The following is a 21,141-nucleotide window of genomic DNA, read 5'->3' as shown; positions in this document are numbered from 1 at the left end:
GCTACTCTGTGTGGAAAATAAAAGCATTGCTAAAGAGTTTTAGTGCTCTAAGATACTTGCAGAGCTATCAACCATTTTATTCTAACCACGGCTATCATCCAGTGGGAGCAGAGCATTTCAGAATCCGGTGTTCTCTGCTCAGGTGGGTGAAAAGTAATGTTCCAAACAGAAGTGCACAGTTCTACCACAGCAAAGACACCCCCTCTTTAAAGATCCCAACTTGCCTCACACATTTCCTGATTTCAGCCTACGTTCTGCAAAAGAGGATCCAGGGAGAGCCTGGAGATCTTCTGGGCAAAGATTTTTGTGCCACGGCCTGGCAGGAAAGAGTCACAGCAATTTTAGCTGAACTTTTTAAGGCTTTGTGCAGCAGTTCATCTTCTCAGCGATGCCAGATAGTGGTGGGATAAAAATCTGGGAAAGGTGAAAGGCAATACCTGCTGAAGCTCACAGCTGGAGGCACACAGTTTAGCCAGAGCAGCTGTTCACACTGTTCTCCTGAAAAAAAAATAAAAAAGCAATCTGATGCATAGGTTTTCCAAAGAGTAGGAATGCTGAGGGGCACAGGGTGGTCAAGCCTTGAGCTGATCAAGGGCATAATCTTGTCCGTTCAATTAACTGCCTTCTTCCATCTGCATGTCAAATCAGAAGCATTAGAATTTCTACTTCCTGAAGTAATTTCAAGTTAATTTTTACTGTCCCATGGTCATGTTAGTTTTATCTTCCATTTATCTGATCTCATGATTTCCCTTTACTTAACTCTGATTGTGAGCAGCACTCCAGACACAGATGTTCCTGTCTCACTTTTGACACCTTTCCATTGATTTACAGTCCACATGCCAAAATTGTACATTCTCTCTTGTAATTTAAGCTTGGGCAGTTCCTTGAGCTAATGCCCTTCTCCAATTTTGCTTTGCAAGGCTGACTTCACCATCGCTACAAGGTAAGCCAGAACCAGACAGAGATTTCAAGCCGCAGCTTGAACCTCTCTCTGCAGTATTCATTCCCTGCACTAATGGTGGGGAAGCAGGTGGGAAGGGCAGGAGATGGGGTGGTTTAGGATTTGTTAGTAAAGCTCTGCTACAAAACACTTGAAATTAAGTTTCTGTGCAAGTTTCTGTGCAGTTTCTGCCTCACCTGCCAACACCTCTGATGCTTCTCTCACTGAACACTGGCCTCCAGAGCTCAAGGTCCAGCCTTGCAGGCAAGGGAAAAGGCAGTTGCTTTAGGAAAATGTCACCTGTCATGGACAGGAAAGGACTCGAGTGAAGGGACCTCAGCTGCAAAATGGAGGACAAAAAACTTCCAGCACTGTCAAAGACCACCGAACCCAAGCAGCAACAACACAGTCCCTGCTGATGCTGAAGAAAACTTTTGTATCAATTTGAGCACAAATATCAACACCAGCTATTTCTCATAGGCTAGGACAAAGCTTTACTGCTTTTCTCAGGCCATTTTTCCACCTTGGCAATAAAGTTTCAATCCACATTAGTTTGGACAACTTCCGTAAAGGTTTTTGAGATTCCCCTGAAGTTTGTTGGGTCAGAAAAAACACAAGCATATGCCACTTTTCCATAACAAAGTTCCCATGCTGCTTGTTAGGAGCAAATCCAGCAGCTAACAGCTCTGAGCCAAAGCACTGAAAAAAGCATCCAGTCAAAATACGAAGTCCCATGGTGGATCCTACAAGCCACATTTTTGTGGCTTTGATACCAGCTTTGATACTAAATGGAAAGGGTGCTGACAAGATGCACAAACTACACAGGGAACCTCTGATCCTGGGGTTTCATCGCATGCACTGGCAGTCTCCTACATCACCAAGTAACTGTCCCAGATATAAACTGTCCTATGAGACAATCACAGATGGGAAGGAAACTGTTTTCCTCCCATTCAGGAACATCTGTGCTCACTGAGTTCTACTTCAGTACCTGGTCGGACAGCATTTTTCATCACTAACCCCTTTAGTGAACCAAGTCACCAGAAGAGAGAACCCATGGAGCAGCTTGGCTCTGCCCCAGGGTCTGGGCTCCCTGGCACTGCACTGCACCAAATGCAGCAAAGGAAGGGTAGAGGGAGGATGCTCCAATCCCACTGAGCTCCAAGATACCTCTGAGAACTCGGGGTTACACGGGGTGAATGCACCTTTTTTTCCCTTTCTTCACCTTGCCAGTTTTACGGGACATTGAACCCTGTATTAGATGCAGTAAAATGCAGAGTTATTCCTTCACCGTTGAAGCACTCAGAGTCACAAACCTGCCTGAACATGATGCCAAGCACAGAGCTCTGCTCAGCTGCACGAACGCCCGACTCCCGTGTGCTCTGGGCTGTGGTCACTTGTACAGCTCAGCACAACCAGCTGAAGTGCCAGCAGCTCATGCAGAATGGTACAGGTGGTAGAAATGCTACTAGGAAGGAAAAGGATTTGCAAGAAGGCAAGACAAAAAAAGAAATAAAAATACTCAGTAATGCAAAAAGTAAATGTAAAACTACTAGAGGTGCTCATTATAAAAAGATGAAGCAGAACTTGCCTGTTGTCTGAACCCCTTTTATAGCTTGTAGCATTTATTCCAAGCATTAAGAAAAACTTGTTATAAGAGGAGAAAAAACCCAAACCAAAGCAAAATAGAGACAGAATAAAGGAAGCTTTGCCACAGATGTCACTCTGAAGTCCTGTCCCACTAAGAGGAGTTTAACCGGTTTTACCAACCGCTCCAAAGTCGCCCACGACACGCGAGTCCTGAGTCACGTGCAGAGAAAAGCTCTGCAGTAGTGTTCAACCTGGATCTTCAAACTGTGAAAACACAGAAGATACTTTTTTGGAAGGAAAAAAAAACCAGGAAACACAACAACTCAACAACCACACCTGGGGCTGTAACAGCTGCTGCTCATTATTGATTAGAAAATTATATTATAAAGTGTGAACCTTAAGTACCAGAAGGTCCTTTGCACACAAAAATGCTGCAGAGCCCACAGAGGCACTGCTCAAAACCAGGTACCAACCCCCTGTAGGATGGGAAAGCTCTGATCCTACTGGGCTGATTCGTGATGCCAAGGGACAGTGACAGAATTTGACCACATCCAATTCTCTGAAATTAGTTCACATAGGCACTGATACAGATAATGTTTTCCTTTAATAGTGAAGGATTTTATAATGAAGCAGAAACATATAATATATTCCATGCAACCAACCTCATTTATTGAAAAGTCCTAACTTTATTGCCTTGTTTAGTAACATGTTTGTTCAACAAACTAATCTTTTTCATGAAGCAAAGCACAACTTTTTCTTATAAATAGTATAAATTATTTTATTTACAGAAACTTGTTACAAAACAAATAGACTATATATTTATTTTTCTTTTAAATATCCAAAGTAATTTTTCTATCCCATGACATTTGTTCATGTACTATACAGCAGCCAACACAGAGTTCAGCTGATCAGATGCTCTTGATTATGTATACAAATTATCAAACTATTCACACATTTTACACAGGAGATTGCTTTTAGAACCAGGCTCAACACCGAGCAAGATGCTTCCAAGGCCTACATTCACATTGACATTATGTAGTGCTCATTTCAAAATTATCTTTAAAACGTAAAATATCTCACACAAAAGGTAAAAATTATTATTTTCTGCCGAACAGTGAAACATTTAAGAATCTTTCTAAGCCCAATTCCCTCCTCCAGGACAGAATGAGTAAAAGACGAGAGATTCCTTGGCAAGAGAACTTTTACAGGAAGACAACTGCCTTAGAAATGTCATTTGGAAATCACATCTTTATTTTTTTCATGGTTTTTAGAGGTACTTACTTGGGTTTTTTGTTTGTTTTGGAATACCAACAATTTTGAACATTTTCTAAATTATTTGATTAATGAATATTGCTCCCTCCCCTTCCCAAAATGAGACAGTTAAATAAACTGCTGGTTAAAACTATATTTCAAACCCTTGGCAGTATACTAAATATGAGTTATCAATGGGATTGTTCCAACACAAGGTATTCGAATTAAAAGATTATACAAAAGTTACCAGCATAATTTGCTTTCTTTTGTCAATCCATCTCATTAATATCAGAAAAATAGATGTACGTATGTGTGTATATATATACACACACATATCTATTATATATAGGTGGAAAAAGCAAGCTCCAAAATTTCAACTGAACATTCAAGTCTTTTAAGGAGAAGCTGTCTAAACAGTCCAAGCTTAGAACTAGTTATATCAGGCACTTTCAGTTTTTCCATTAGTTTTAAACCACATGAGACTCACACGGATGCACACGCGCACACACACACACACACACGAACACTAAAAAAAGAGAAGCAGTGTGTCACTTAACTAAATGGATCTTCTGGGAATCAGGCAACTGATAAGCAATGCCATATCAACCACGTGGGCTCTGGGCTCCTGAGGCAGGACCCGGCTGCAGGACCCAGGCGATCCTCGGCGTGGATCCACCCACTCCCAAGACAGGGCAAAGGGACACAGCTTTCACAAAACGGAGGCATCCCTTACATTGCAAAGTAGGCATGTTTACTATTGGCTTGGCAGTGAACCACTTAAAATTATAAAAAGGTATTTGCTTTTTTTTTTTAATTAATTAATAAATAAATACTAGATGATCTCAATTGTACCAAAACTGGATATAAGAAAAAAAGACCTGTGCAAAAATACATATTTAAATATGTACAATCAATTAACAAAATATGTCTTCTGAAATAGGGATACTTCAATATTTATAATAGAACAAGAAATTCCAAAATAAAGATACAAAAGTATGTTTTTTTTTCTTGTATAATTCTTTGTTCATCATTGCAGCAATTTTTTAGGTTAAGAAAACTGCAGGAGTCATAATGAGAAGTTGGAAAGACTATAAAAACTGTATCTCTTAAATTAATACCAAAATCTGTCTAGAAACAACCCAGCCACTGCAAATTCAATTTTGCAAGGAAAATTAATTTTAAGCTTCCTTAATTATTTACAGTAAGAACTATGTAACAATAAAAGCTTCAGGAACAATGTTCTGCTTATAACCAAATCTAAAACATAATTATTTAGAGCAGGTCTATAAGAGCAGACAGAATTTATGCTCGGACTCTTTGCACCCAGTGGCTCAAGCCCACACGGCGCAGGTGGCTGTACACACTGGCTCTGCAGGAGCAGCCATCAGGAATTCACTTTGTACACATCTGCATGCTACTGAAGGAGCGCAAATTTGCCATTTTGCTTTCAGATCAACAGAACCTTAAAAACCAGAGGAGAGTTCGATCACAAACTCGCCAGTGTCCAATCTTGCTGAATTTTTGTTTCCTTTACCTTTGTTTCTACCAAGAGTCAAATTGCACTTGTGACTGATGCTATCCTGAAGTGGAAGCTCTGCCCCTGGGACTTCATCAGAGCATGGATTTCTCTCCAAATGTGCAGGATTTAATACACTTGGATTTATCTTTGTGGCGTTTCACTTTGGTTCCTTTTACGTTAAACCAATGCACAGTTCTAACAATCCTTTCAACAGGGCACCCTATTAAATATGAATTCTTTTGTTCCTGAAAAGTTGTCTATTTTTTTTTTTTAAAGTTTGCATAATAAGAGTCTCTAGTACATTGCTTTCTCAGTGTGATCTTTTGTATCAATTCAAAGCTAAAGTGTCTGCATAGAGGCTTCTTGTTGTTTTGCTGTATAACAATGATTTCATAGGAAGTTCAGGAGAAACTGAAAGCGTCGTTAGGTAAACAACTAAGCAACTGCTACTCAGAGTGGCTTTGGATTCCCTGATGTACTTACTACTTGCCACCAGAATGGGGAGAAGGCTGGGCTACATGAACAGCTGGACAGGCTCAGATTGTCTCTTCTCAGCAATAGCTGGTGCCCCTTTAAGGCAGAAAAAAAAAATCTTCTTGATTAGGATTTCATCTTCCTTTGCTTTGCCCCCTTAATAAAAGTTTAGTCAGTTTTGAGCCTTTACCTGATGTTTAAAAACTTAACAAAAACATCCAGATGAGTCAAACCATAATACAATGAGCCCTTTAGTGGAATTCATTTTTAAGGTGTTTGGAAGCAAGACAAAATGCCTCATAAAAATTGGCTGGATTATACAAAACTGTAAAACCCTCCATGCTCATAAGGCCTGGGTGGGCCTGGGATGACTGTGATGCACAAACCAGTGCTTCACAGTGAACTCTGCCATCAAATTGGCATTTATTCCAGAATTTGACTAAAAAAAAAGGTCTTACTGAGTGGTAGAAGGCGTCACACATCAACAATTTCATTACACAAACAAGGCAGAAAGAAACTGACTTTTATGGTTGTTAGAAAATACTTAAATATTTTAAAAACTTAGTTTTAAAAGGGCTAATTTTATCAGCTGGAAGAGGAAGACAAATCCAGCCTAATTTCACCAATACAGTTATTTTTTTAAAAAAAACCAAAGGCCTGTGGTATACAGTAGAGGTCAATAAATATGTTCTTTGGGCATAGAGTGTTAGAGGTTATTTGCCTTTGTCTGCTTGATATTTTTGGAATTTTTAAAGAACAAAATTAGCTTTTCTTCCACAATCAAATCTCATTCGTAAGAGTAGAAAATAGGTTTTGTATCACACAAATATGACATTTTTATGCTTATTTCTGAGCAATGGCCTCAAACAAGTTTTTCTGGTTTTGTTGGGTTTGTTTTGTTTTAAAACTCCTGATAGCTTCTTATCCCAAATTACCTGCAAAAGGCTGGGCAAAACAGACTATTTTTTGAATTGTGCTGTACTTTATATTCCATTAAAGGAACATTGCTATAAAAACACTAAAGCCATTCCCTTCTTGAGGGCTTCTTTCCATTGTGCCTCACACATTTTTTCCCCTTGTCACAGGGTCCTCTCCATTGAGGGTGTCTGTCTGGTTAGCTATCACCTACAAAAAGACACCATCAGTATAAAAATAAGTCCACAGTAATGTTTATTTCCCCCCAGAAAACATTCGTTTGCCCAGCCAAACTATGTCGAATAGTGGCAAGATGATGTAGTCCTGTAAGGAAAATCTCACAGATTTGTAGCAAACAGTCCAGACCACTGTTAACACTGATAAGAGCAATTATGTGGCTGAACTTCATCCAGTGTCCATTTCTAGTATATTCGCTGCTACAGACATGGCTTCAGGGAAATTCCTTGTTTAAGTGACAGTCCAGTAGATTTCCACACCTGAGGACCATGGGAAGTTGGGAAAACTCAAGGCATCTTGGAGTCCAGAAATCCAGATGGAGGTTTTGCTTGTAGTGAAAACTGTCCAGTTTGTTTCTCACCATGGTGCCTTCAGCTATCAGGGACGGGCCTTCGGCTTGGGGGCAAGAAAAGAGAGAAGGATCAGGGAGGCAGGCTGCCAGAGGCACTGAAATCAAACACATTTTGTGGCTAACAAGGGCATATTTGGGGGAAAATCTCAGGCACAAAGCAACCTTGACAACATGAGGTTGGCCTCTCTGAGGCTTGACAATCCTCAACTAAACCTCTTCAAAGTTATAATGGTTTCAGGCACGATTTCCTTCTTAATTCACTCAAATTATATTTATCCTTTACTTATATTGCATAGTTGAAATAGTAATTATTAAGTAAGTCCAAAAATAAATTCAGCCATCTGAAGGCTTTTCTTGGTTAAGTAAACACACATAAAGGTAAAAATCTTCCTCTGCGGTTGAAACTGAAAATTAAGAAACCATTCTGAAAAAGCTCTTACTGACCTCCTGGCTCTCCAGCTACAGAAATTTCAGGTTTTTAGCAGCAGAGAAAAAAAGGTTTCTTGGATTTTTAATCCTGAACATACTACTTTTCCAGTGAGATTTGTTCAAAAAAAAATCAAAACTCCAAACTAATTTTTAAAATTGGATCTTACATATTTATGAGATCTGCTTCCTTTATAGCATAACTGTTTGCCTTACCAACTAAAAAGGTTTATTATCTGATTTATTATATTTAATCTTATTATTACTAAGAAGTTAGTCAATGACATCTTGGGATAAGAGGCTTATTTTATCACAGTTCTGTTATCAGCATCATTATGTTCCATTTTGTAGAATGTTTATTCCTGACACAAACAAGGAGTCAGGCTGAGGCACTCAGCTCAGCTCCACGGCAGGCTGGAAATTTCACTTTTAAAATTAAGGTTTAAAAATACAAGGAATGAATTTTATCTGAAAGCAATTCACAGGCAACAGCATCTAAGGAACTTGAAACGTCCCATTTAAGGTTTCTTTCATAAAGTGTAGCTTTTTTATTTAGAACGTTTATAAAAGTCTTGCGTAAATGCACTCTAAGAACACTCAAAATGAGTAGAGGACAAAGAGAAGAGCTACCTTTTACTTGAGCAGGATCTGGAACTGACTACCTATTTAATACTTAAGAGAACACATGTACAAGCATGTGAGGAGGCATTTCATGCTGGCTTAGTTTGAGACAAGATTTCCTACCTGATGAAACAGAGAACTGTTCATCAGTCCTTGCGTCCCTGGGATTGCACCAGTATGTTTTGCATGAACATTGTTCACCGATGTCAATTTGGCAACTTTGTTTGATTTGCTGCTGCTGCTGTTGATGCTGCTTGAACCAGGTGAGCACTTTCTTTTCTTTCCTATTAATTTGTCAAGGGAAGTATGTGAATGTGAAAAACTACTGTGTGAATTTACAGTCAGCTCACTAGACTGATGAACAAATGGCCCTAAGGAGAGTGTGGAGTCGCTGCTGTTCATCATCACACTCATTCTCTTTATGGATTCTGCAGGGCTCCCGGTTGGAGGACCCCTCCCTGATTGGTCATGTTTGAGGCTAACAGAGTTAGCTTTGCTAGTCATACAGTTGAGGCCAACACTGTGGGACGAAGCTGTCACTGATGGATGATAGGAGGTCCCAGAGTTAACCACACAGTTTTTTCTAAAGGACTCTGTGGAATGAGAAGGTGCGAGCAGTGCGGAACTGTTTTTACGCTTCTTTCCTGAGCCGCTGCTGCTACTGACGCTGCCGGTGCTGTTACAGGTGCCACTGCCAGCAGGAGATTCCTTAGGTTTAAAAGATTTGCTGGATTTCATTTTCTGAGGTTTGCTGGGCATAGGTGAAGGTACAGAGGAAAGCACTGTAGGCATTGAAGGGGATGAAGACACTTGTCTTGATTGCATACTGCAGACAGGATCCACTGCACCCAAAGCAGCGGGACTGGCATTTAGTGTTGTCCCATGGGATGGTACCGATTTGTTGTTCAGAGACACACAGGAAGGAGAGACCAACGCTGGCGATGACATAACTGTGGTGGGTAAGAGGAACCCTGCTGCATTGACACCATGCTGAGAAGCAGGCATCGAGTTTGTCCGATGCGGGGCACGGATTGATGCTGTGTTACTAGACGCTGGAGGAATTTTCCTGCAGGTGAACAGAAAAACACAGATAAAACCCCACATAGCCACCATTCTTCAGGCTAATATCCAGTCTAACAATGCTACCTTAAAATGATTATATCTTGGGGTTAATTAATGCCTTTGCAAGATTTTATTAAACTGATAGTTAATTGTTGCAAAAAACGTAAAGAACAGACCATCAACCTTCAGTCTGAACACAAGATTATTGTTATTTAACTAGAATCACAGGTTCCATGTACTTCTACAAACACCAAGAAGAATAAGAACTCTTTCATTTCTACTCACTTCCACATCTGTGAATTAAGATGCTTCTCCAGCATGAAGTCAAGTGCACATCGAATATGGTTCCACCGCTTGTCAAACACGTAATAACCTCTTCCAATTTGCTGACTACCAAATGTGCAAAACTGAAAAGACATGATTTTTATTGGTGTTTTCTACTTTCAATGACAACTCTCTGAATAACAATTTGTTTATAATAAATATGATTTTAGATGTTTAAGTAGAGGATAAAAAAAATACAAATTAGAGTTTTTATGTCTATGGCCTAACAACTATTTTGAATTTTTCACCTTGATATATTGAGATAATTTTCTTCTCTTCTGATATTCCCATATTTAATAGAAGAAGCCAAATTTGAATTCCTCTGATTGAACAGAGGAGGTTAGCGGTACGTCTTTTTATGTATAAACGTTACACAGACACACACATATTTATGTAACATCTATTTCTGAGGACCTACCAGCTATCTGCTAGAAGTCTGTTTAAAAAAAAAAGGGTATAATTTGACATCCAGGCTAGGCAATAAATTTGCCTTTAGTTAGACTAACTAACTTTTGTCAAGATTTAAATATTAAAATACCTTACTGCTACCTTTAATGTGACATTGGTAACTTGAGTAAAAAAATGTGTGCGGGTGTGGAGGGGGGAGTCCAGTAAGAAAATCGCACCAAAAAGACACTGTTTACATGTCCTTATTCCAAAACCATAGCCCTTTAGAGCAGTTACCAATTTCATCTTTAGTATTCTGGCATTTTAGTTTCTTTTGGATTGGGGAAGTGAGCTATGAACACATTTTTTAAACATGTTTATTTTGCCACTAGTTAAACCTTCACTGCCTACTAGGCCACAAAATAATTTTCTCAAAATATAGCAAAAAAACCCGAAAGTCACATATTCCACAGAAAACCACCTGTAAAACCCCAAAGTAACTTGTTTACAATTAGAGCCAGGGAGAGACTGAGGTTAACTTTGAAAACATACAGCGGCTGGTTGAGGATGATGACCTGAATAATGACAATCCAGTTTTTCAACAGGCTCTTCTTTTTCATCACATTCTCCCTCATCACTGGATAACCGAGATGCTGGCTCAGCTGCAGGCAAGGGAGGGTGTGGGGACTCGTGGACAGAAGGAGACTCGCTGGGGGCATTTCCACTGTGCTGGGCTGGACAGCCTGGAGGCCTGGGCAAGGCAAGCAGTAACCAGGTGTTATTGAACCAAGTCCAGCTAAAAATTCCACCCTTTAAGTGCTTACTATTACTGAGAGAAAGAAATCTACATTAACAGATTCCTGGTGTGGTCCGTAGTCTTGTAACCTGCCAAGGGAAAGCACAGGGTATGGTGGTACCCCTGGAAAAGCAGTATTGCCCAACTGTTGCTGAACTGCTTCCAGTGATGCAAGTCATCTTTTACTACTTCAACCACCAACCCCTCCTCGCCAGGAGTTACCCTCAGCAGGGAATTGCTAACTGCAGACAGGCAACAGGCCTGGGGCAAACACACTGCCCCATCCAACAGATCCGTATTGCTCCCTCAAAATCCACCTCATCAAGCTCCCAGTATTCATTTCATACCACTGCATCTGCAGATTTTCCTTACCTTGGAAGACTGGGGGGGTGAGGTTTGGGTTTATTAGGTAATAAAGGCTTTGATTCTGTAAGAGTAACTCCATGAGAATTTTGGTGCAGCTCCTGGGAAGTTTTAGTAGGTGAGGGATGTGGTTCCCTGAGAGGGGGCATCTGCTGATGATGATCCGAATGTCGAAGAAGTTCCTTTTCCCTGGTTTTGCTCTTGTGCTCAGCTAATAACACATCAAATCGTTTTCTTCGACCCTGTACAGCCCTCCGCTGGGTTAAGGAATGTGTCTGCAGAACCAGGAATAAATCATTAATCCCGGGCTATGACATTTGTGGAAGTCAAACACTCAAAACGCATGTCTAGAGCTCCAAAACAGAGAAAATCATCACAGTCCTGTTTTAGTAAACAAATGGAAATATGACTTAGAAAACAAACTTTAAAATTGCTTGGTCGATGATTATATCCTTGTCTGATACAGTGTAACAAAACCAGCAATTCGGTAAAAGGCTTCTTTCAAACTTCCTTTTAGAAACCAAACTGCCAAATTTTTAATATGGTTAAGACTAGAACCAAAAACCTTTTTTTACATTGATACTTCAATTGCCAACTCCTGCAAAACCAAAAAGAGAAAATATTTACTTTCACTTACAAAAATATTCAACAAAATAATGTTAAAATCAGACTTCTACTGGGAGACCTGAAAAATATTTATAAAAGTACTGTGCTGCCTTCTATATACTAATATATTCCTTGAAAACTAATGTAATCAAATAGATATTAAGGAATTCAAAACATCCAGCAGAACCCAGAGTCAGTCAGGACTCAAAATTCTTTAAGTGTCCTGAACACTACAGACAGTAAGACATGTATGTGTAAAAATGGCACCAATTCTAAGTAAGGTGAAGTAAATGGAAGCTGTTTTTCTGACTTGTTAAAGTCACACACAGTACCTTTTTAATATCGCATAAAGGGCTTGATTTGGTTCCTTTTAGTAGGTAAAAATTTTTATCACATAATTCAGGCACAAATAGCAATTCAAAAAAATATTTTATGAGTGGCATATTCTAAAGAATTGCTGAGAAATGTTCTTATTTTTTTCTTTTCCACTTTTGGTTTGCTATTTCTCTTGTAAAATCTTGCAGCTTTTCCCTCCTCTATTAGCAAAACAACTTCCTCCCCTCTGTAATTCCAAAAGGGCAATGTGTTCAAGTTCAATTCCTCTGGGTCATTAGAGCCAGCTTCATTTACCTTTGTTCTGTAGGTGGTTTATTTACCAGACGTTTCCCAAACGGAGGGTAAAGCTGCTCTGCAGGAAAGCAGCAAAATATTACATAAGTACAGGGGATCTGGATTCTTGGTTCCTTGGGACCAAGTGGCAGTCCTCTGTCCCCCAGGATTTTGGAGCCAGAGGATACATTTTGTCTGACTGAAAGTTTTTATGGATTGTTTAATTTAGAGTTTGACCTCTAGGCGTGCTCCATGGCTCTTTCAGGAGCTGGCTGTAGCAGTACATCCAGCAGCATTAGCATTTACACAAATTCCTACCAAGCACCTGCTGCAGACTCTGCTGGGGGGAGAGGGGAGGCTGTGAGAGAGGAAGAGCTTGAATTATTTAAATCCTGCATAAGCAATATTTTCAATGCTTATGAGGAATTTTAAAATTCATAATTTACAACCTGAAGGTTACCCCCCAAAGAGAGGAATACACTGGTCCCCTGCTACCTACATGTGGAGTAACACAGTTGGTCGCATGTAAACATCCATGTTTAAAGGGTTTATACAAAAATACAATTCTCCAGGTTACTTTAAGGAATACTTTTTGAATAAATAATTAACCAAACTTCAAAAACAATTTCTTCTTGGTTCTGAGCAACATGTTTTGAGAAGTACCATTTACAGTGGTAATTAACAACAGCAAAAATTTGCAGTTCTCCATTTTCTATCATATTCCTCAGGAATTTGAATAAAAACTTCACAAAATCTTATCCTGATTCAGATATCCTACCTTGCATGTTAAAGACCTAGTACAAGGTTTTCTGGTTTCCACATCAATGACACCACAGTATATATCAGGATCAAATTCTCTCTCTGTCAAAGACACACAGTATTGAAAAGTTATCAAAAGATATTTTGAAATACTAACATTTAGTTTCATTATAAAAATTAACCATATTGGAAACTTTTCAAATATGATGCAGGCAAATGTACAAATAAAAATGCACAATTCAATTGTACAAATAAATTTTTCTATGCTCTCAGAAAGCTTATGGTTTGCTGAGAGAGAGATCTCAAGTCTACAAACACCTGTAAGTGACCTCAAAGGAAGATTGGATGCTGCCTATTACGAGCAGAGATTACCACTATGGATTGTGACAAACAAATGGTGGGTTTTTGCTTGTTGGCTACGGTGTCAAGAACATTTCTACCATTCTACTAACACTCAAAATAATTGCGTTAAAAAGTGTGAAGAGTAGATTGGGTTTCCATTTTTGAGTTTATGAAGTGCTAGTTGTTCTGTTTTCTGTGTACATTTGGACCTTCCATATAGAAAGAAGGAAACTAAAATCTTTTCAGATAGTAGAAGAGTGTAATTTTAAAACTGTCAGAACTGACAGGCCATTGAGATCTGTGCAGGTTTCTGAAAGGAAAAGCCAATTTCAAGGTGTTTGCATCCTTAAAGTGTATGTCAAATTACAGGTTTCAATTATAATATTAAATAACTCTTACTACAAGTTACAGTATTACAGGAGTTTTAATTTACTTCTGGAACTTATTTCTATATATGTATTTCTACTAAAAGGAATATAGCTAATAATAATTAAAAAATAATTACCTGACAATCTTTTATGTAAAAATTTCCTATTATTCGTATTTTCTTCAGGTTTCTTTTCCAAAAATGGAGGCACAGAGAGAAGACCTTTACCATTCAGTATCTGTCCAGGGGAAGGCAAGGGTGGCTTTGGTATTGAGGGACAATTAAGGCCAGTCTTTATTGAGGAACTCACAGTAGTAGAACAAGTTGGACCAACAGCAGCTTTCAGTTGGGCACCATCTATCTTTGGATGAATCTTTTCCACTTTGACAGATGGAGTCATACTGTTATTTATGAAAAACAAAGAGAAAAAAATTGGAAAAAGAAAGTTAAAATATGTTATTATTCAACAATACTCTGTTCTATTCCCAATATAAATGTAGACCTCCCTCCTATTATCTTTTTAATTTTCACATTTTTTCCCCCATTTCCCTGACATTTCAGAGTGTCCAGGGACTTCAGAAACCATTATTTGCATTCCTGAACAGAGAATACCACTGCAAACTGTCCAAAGCAACTGCAATGGACCCATTATGTCTAGGGAGAAATGCACGATTCTGTAGCAGTAAATTTTATCAGCAGTGCTGTTATCTCAGGTGCAGGTCAAAAAACACCTGAATCAGAGCTAAAACTCCCTTATGATCAAAGTATGCAGATTATATCAAAGAATTAGGAGCCTCTAGTAAAATGACCTTTATTCATGGTGATTTAAGATGCAGCTTTGCAATTGTTCTTCTTCAACACAGTTATGAGCATTAACTATAATCTTTGACTAGGCTGCAGGAAAAAACCTGGAGGAGTTTAAAATTATTATCTCTTAAACCAAAAACCCTCTGAAACGAAAGGAAGCTTTCTTGACACAGCAGTGTCTATGCAAGTAATGACATTTAATTCCCTATCAAAAGGCATACTCACATTTTGTCATGGGGAACTTTGCTGTGCTGTACCGAATGCATCAGCCTGTTGTTTCCGCTGATCTGCAGCTTGTCTTTGGGTGATTTCAACAACTTGGAATTTGATGATGATGCACTAGTACCTCCACTGGATGAGCGATTGCTCCCACTTCCACTGCTACCTTTGTTTTTTGAAGGGAAAGATGAAATGAGGGAAAATACTGAAGAGGCGGGAGGAGTTAAAGGCGGCTTGCTGGAGGAGCTGTGTCTTCTTTCTGAAAGAGTGAAAAGGGATTTTAAGCTCCCATATAGAAAGAATTCATAAATACTTCATGTTGTCATTTTCTCCATTAACATTTTTCCTTTACTGGCTTGGGAGGTCCCCTTCCACACACAGAGCATAGAGTAGTCAAACCTCTCTGTAATCCATGAGGTTCCACTCAATGCTGGCTTCCATAGGATTACCAGGGTCTCTTTAAGCTTTGGGAGCTACATTTTGCAGCCACTAAACCTTAGTTCTCCCTCCACCTCAAACAATCAGCTCTGGACCTCAGACACACAAAGGCAAGAGACCCCTATCCTCAGGCCAGGCAAGCTTAATCGTATTCCCTTAAAGGATAAGAATTATCTGTAAGTATGTCTCCTAATCATCAAAATAATATTAAATCCAACATTTTCACTTTTACTTCATGACAAACTTTCGGTATGATCTATCAGACCTTCAGTATGGAACACCTCTGAGAACATCAGCTCAAATATTGACCTGCATTGGGTTTTTTGAGCATTGTTGCATTTTGTTTGGTTGGGTTTTTTCCCCTCTTGTTTATTTAGCAGCAACATCAAAAGCAGCAACGGATATTCTTCTACAAGAACCTGAGTTTTTGTAGAAGATTCCGTCACTGAACGTGTTATTTAATTAACACCAAACTATGAACACTTCTACCTTGCTAGCAGCATTTCAGGTAAAATAGTGTCTATTGTAAAGGCAGTTCTTTAGAACCATGAATTCTCAAAACATCTGGCAGCTTCCAGCTCTGCCTACATAGACACATTAATGGACCATGTCCTCACTGATAGAATGGACACCTTTGATCCCTCAAGGATCTGTGTAACCAACAACTACTTAAGAGACACTTCCAGCAATCAAGTAAATGAAAACCACAGATCTAAGAGACACAAGGAAGAGGTCTGTCAGGGGAGTGGAAAGGCAGTGGTAACACCTCTTTTGCAGCCAAGTATTGCTAGAGGTGCCCAAATCCACCACTCATCAGTCTCAGGATCACCTTACAGATTTTGACTTAAGTGAACTGTGGAAGCAGCAGGCTACTCATGAAGTTACAACTACAGTCAAGAGAGACAGCCAAGTCCAGTGCCACCTGTGCAGAAGGCTGTAACACTCTGGGAAATGTAAATTAGTACATCTGTGTTCTGCTTATATGACTTATTTCCCTTGATCTTGAATAGAGCAATGACATGTCACTCAAGTGATGGTCAGCCAGGACTCCCCTGGTAGCTGGAAGCCATTGAATAATAGAGCACCAACCCTGCACCAGTGCCATGGGGCTCATCACCCCCAATGCAGCCCCTGCAAGCAGGACTGTGACAGAACAACAGCAACAACCAGGGGGAAAACTGAGCTGCTCCAGCAGTGCCAGAGGAAGACACAGGAGTCAGACATCTGGCAAGCCAGTTTTTAGTGGAGGTGGGGAAGTAGCACTTGAAATGTGTTCATTAGCTCAGAAAAATAAAAATAATGAATGAATATAGAGCGTAGACTAAGAAAAAAACTGAAAACCAACTCCTGTGTGTTTCTCTGTTTAACTGCAAAAATGGGTGCAAACTACCTAACAAACCTTCTGCAAAATTTTGAAAAATACTCATCACTTCTGAATAGGTAATTACCAAGAAGACAAATGGAAAATGCCTGACAAAAATACCAAACAAATGCAGTAACTTATCACCCACCTCAAGGAACCACCTGCTTTAAAATTGTAGTATTTAAAATGATTAGTTATCAAAATCATCCACTTAGTTTTCTAGAACCAGCTGCCATTGAAGAGTCTATAAATGAAATACTTTAGCTTATTTTTGTTCTAGTAAATGCCTGTGCTTCTAATATGATGCAGTGCTTATTGCCAAATGGCTTTTTATAGCAATGGCAAGAATCCCTGAGCAGCTCTGTTAGGTTACTATTTGAGGGGCATTAGAGTTCAGTGATGTTACACCCTGTGAGACAATGAGAAATTTTGCTTGATACTCTTCCACGTTCTGTATATTTAGAAAATTCAAAATCCAAGTGCTTATCACAGTTACAAATAATCTCCAATAAATCAGTGGATGACTAATGCAATCCTTGGGAGTTTGTTATGATGACATTTGCTTTTTGAAGGAAGTGAGAATATTACTTTTTGAAAAAGCCTAGCAAATAAAAAGAAGAAGGGACTAGAGTAAAACCAAGAACCTCCTTGCATTCCATCATTAAGAAGAAACTAGACAAAATAGTAATCTCAGCTATTAATCTGGATGATAAGAACATTTCTCTTCTGACAACTGTAACTGGCACTGTTCTGGCACCAAACTGAGATGCTACTGCTATTTGCATGAAGGCTTAATAGCACCAGGCTCGACCAAGTGAGTTTTATATAAAGTGTCGTAAACTGGCGATAATAAAAAAATTATCTAAGAGAACTAAGGCTAATGGCTGATCACACACAAGTTTACAGTCTACCTGTCAGAGAGGATTTCCATACACAGACACACTCAGAAAAAAACCCATCAAATTAACTTTTTCCAGATCCTGGGATAATTTCTGAAAGAGATACTGTAACACTGCAGGCCTGTGAAATCTTCACTTACCACTTCTTTGCATAACCATGACTTACGTTGTCTATCAACAAAACAAGAAGAATTTTCAGCTTTTTTTTCATAACCTACCTAGACCTATTTTTTTGTTGACATACATACAAGTTGAGGTAGGGCTGCTACTACAATTTGCTTATATTTAATGTTTCAGTCTTTTTATAACATACACGGCTTTAAGTGAAATCTGCTTAAGATCTGTTTTGCAAACCACGTGAAGAGCACTGAAGTCTCATCACAATAGAGAAAGCTAATATTATTTTTGAAACCAGATGTATTAAGAATTGCATATTTGATCTAATGAATATAGTTACTGACAGACTGACACAGTCTTTTATAGGAAAAATTACTACATAAACTGTCACTGAATAATCAAGACCACCAAGCTTTTATGCTAAGCATATTATAATAATAAAATCTACTAATCTTCTGCCAATTTAACATAGCTCCCATTTGTCATGAATTCTGATTCAGTCCAAAAGCATTTAAAAATATAACTATCTCCAGGTGTTCAGTTTTCAGATTTTAAAGGTTGGCACTCACATCCCTTCCCTTCACATAATTCTTGAGAGGAAAACAATTTTTTAATGTCATGATTGATTATATAACCATCAAAGTGATATTTCCAATTCTGCACCTATGTATGATGATTCAAAACTCTAAAATTTAGGGGAAGGAGGGGTTTTATTGTTGTTGTTCGGGTTTTTATGTTGATTTTTTTGTTGGTTTGTTTTGCTTTGAAATATCATAAATGTAATTTTTGGCTTTGGACAAAGAACCAGAAAGTTTTCCTTGATGCCATAGCACTGGAAACAATCTGATCTAAAATGAAAGCTGCGTTCAACACTAAACTTTAACAGATAAAATCCTCCTTAAATATCTTTGCATTTTTACAACAGGTTTGTGACACTATGGAGAAGGACCGGGCAGAGTTAGAAAGCTGTGAAAAGAGATGGCATCCCAGCAAATGATGTCTCTGCTCCATGACCAGGATAACTGTTAACTATCAAGTTGGAAAAACACAGCATCTCTGCGCTATACCTGAGCAAGAATTATATATGCATCAGGCCGAAGGACACAGGACTTCCTGATAAAATAGATATTGATAATATAAATCTCTTCCAGAGCTTGAAAAAAGCTTTACCTGGCCTTTAGTCTGGCTGCCAATTTTCTTGGATTTAAAAATCCTATTTTCCATTGTTTATTTCCTCAGCATGCAGCAATCTCTGACAAAACGCAAAAAAGTAACCAGGAAGGGGCAGAAAAAAAAAAAGAAGGAAAAAAAAAGAGAAAGCTGCTCACCGTGTTTGGCTACTACTGCTTATTCTTCTATCAACGAGTAAATACTTGGACTTACTGTGATTCATAATTTATTGCTATATTAAAAGATGATAGCCTTTTATAGAAAAAAGCATTTGATTTCTCATAAAACACTACTTTCTTTGCTGCATGCTTATAAAAAAATTAAGAAAAATAATTTAAGAGCAACAATACTCTTAAAAATTTTCAAGACATTCCTCCCAGGTCTATGCTTATTTCCCAAAAGCTAGGAAGTATTTTGTGCTGTTCATTCTCTCTGGACATCAATTAATAGCTTTGGGCAGCAAATACAAGATGTACAGATCAAGTTTCACAAACCCGTTTTTTTTATACAGACTCCTTACATAAGTACTGGGCAAAAAGTCAAAGTGCCCTGTGTCAGTGCTGGTGCAGCTGTGGTAAAAACAAAGCACAACCAGGAGAACACACACAAGTTTGGTTCGGTCAGACATGTTGTAGCTTCAGTGAACGATCAGAAAAAGACTTAATACAGTTTAAGAGTATTGTGTAGAGTAAGTGTAAGAGTACTCCTCAAACTGTAGGATTAGATGTGTATATCGAAACAAAGTATAAAAACCCCTTTATGCTTGAGCAATTGTTATTTCATGTCTGTCTGTATCACAAAGTATAAGCATGATAACAGTGAAAGCAAATTTGTCCTTTTCTCCATCACACTGAGCAGTACTGTGTAACTTGTCATTTGAGAAATTTAGACAGGCATATTAAAACAAACATCTTTTACCTGAGGATGAAAAATTTATTTGCTGTCAGTAAGAGTATTTCATTCCCAGAGTAATGGAGAACTAATTGACTTGGAGAGCTAATTGACTTGGTCTTCTCATTTCTCCAGGAAGTTCAGATCAGTGTCATGACAGAGCACAGACACTGCTATGGAAGGGCACCTCAACATAGCTCCAGATTTTACTTGGCAAGCAACTAAAATCCCTTGTGCAGCTCTAGCCCACCACCACTCTAATCTCACCATGACAAAGATAAAAAAAAATTAAATCCACAAGGATTTTGCAGGAGAAACTGGGAGCTAAAACAATCACAGGCACAGCAGGCAAATTACTCTTCCTTTGCTGCCACCCTGGCAGGGTGCAGCAGCTTGGTCTGGGCAGGAGCTTGATCTGCTGCTCACTCACTTAATTGCTGCTTCATTATCCTGCTCTAATCACAGGACCTACATACCAAGGATTCTGCCTTAATCTTCCACTGATGTCCCTTTAATCATCCCAGCAATTCTGTGCATACTGTAAGTCAGGATGAGGTCACTCCATCTTCAATTGTGTGGTGTTTGACCATACACATTTAGCTGAACAGAGAGCAGCTGAACAAAGTCATCCTCACTTCAGCAAGAAGGCTACAAAACAGAATATTCATGGAGCCCAAGCAACCAGTATGACAGACCAACAAGGCCTGATGGGCACCAGTACTATCCATCGCGTCCTGAGATGCTTTGTCTTACTGTTTCATAAAAAAGCACTGGTTTGCATCTGGCAGCTGATATTATTATTTATCACTCAGTGTTAGCAAAATTATGAAAAGAAGCTAACTGATAGTCACGTATGCTTGTGGCACTAAGAAACAGCCATATTTAGTATCTTTTAAACAGACGATGGCCAAGCAATACTGATGCAACCTTACGTCTTGCACTTCCTCCCTTAAAAAATATTCAGCACAGGAAGTTTATAGTTTTCCTAGACATTTCTTTTGAAGAACCAAAATCCACTCACAAGTGATCACTGTGCAAGATACATTAGATAAAGCTGTTAAATTAGGCGTAGGCAGGGTATTTTTGTTGCTGCCACTGAAGAAAAGAGAGGGAGAAGTGGAAAATTATCATCCTCACTAGTAAGATTCTGAATGCCAACTTCAGTACTTTGAAATATTTCAAAGAGGAGATAATTCTGTAACTATAATTTAGGACAACTTATGCTTTTTATGGTATAATTACAGCATAGCCAGGATGGATTTTAATTCTCTAGTAGCACACACTACCTGGGGCAGGAATG

The 21,141-nt window shown here is 38.8% G+C and overlaps 1 protein-coding gene across 1 annotated transcript in view; it reads right to left on the bottom strand.

Annotated features, from left to right (window-relative positions):
- Positions 1 to 3,112: 3,112 nt before the first annotated feature.
- ATXN7 (ataxin 7) overlaps positions 3,113 to 21,141 on the bottom strand; it is a 61,174-nt gene continuing 43,145 nt past the window's right edge. Inside the window, exons 3-10 of the mRNA XM_017747165.1 lie at positions 14,970 to 15,222; positions 14,076 to 14,338; positions 13,248 to 13,330; positions 11,264 to 11,529; positions 10,648 to 10,846; positions 9,670 to 9,791; positions 8,446 to 9,388; positions 3,113 to 7,319 (exon numbers count right to left, since the gene is read on the bottom strand). Coding sequence (XP_017602654.1) covers positions 7,302 to 7,319; positions 8,446 to 9,388; positions 9,670 to 9,791; positions 10,648 to 10,846; positions 11,264 to 11,529; positions 13,248 to 13,330; positions 14,076 to 14,338; positions 14,970 to 15,222 — 2,147 coding nt within the window. The 3' untranslated portion in view covers positions 3,113 to 7,301. The remainder of the gene's footprint in view (positions 7,320 to 8,445; positions 9,389 to 9,669; positions 9,792 to 10,647; positions 10,847 to 11,263; positions 11,530 to 13,247; positions 13,331 to 14,075; positions 14,339 to 14,969; positions 15,223 to 21,141) is intronic.

Source organism: Corvus brachyrhynchos, unplaced genomic scaffold (genome assembly GCF_000691975.1).
Source record: "Corvus brachyrhynchos isolate BGI_N302 unplaced genomic scaffold, ASM69197v1 scaffold91, whole genome shotgun sequence".
Lineage (NCBI taxonomy): Eukaryota > Metazoa > Chordata > Aves > Passeriformes > Corvidae > Corvus > Corvus brachyrhynchos.
This window is presented reverse-complemented; position numbering and strand designations above follow the sequence as displayed.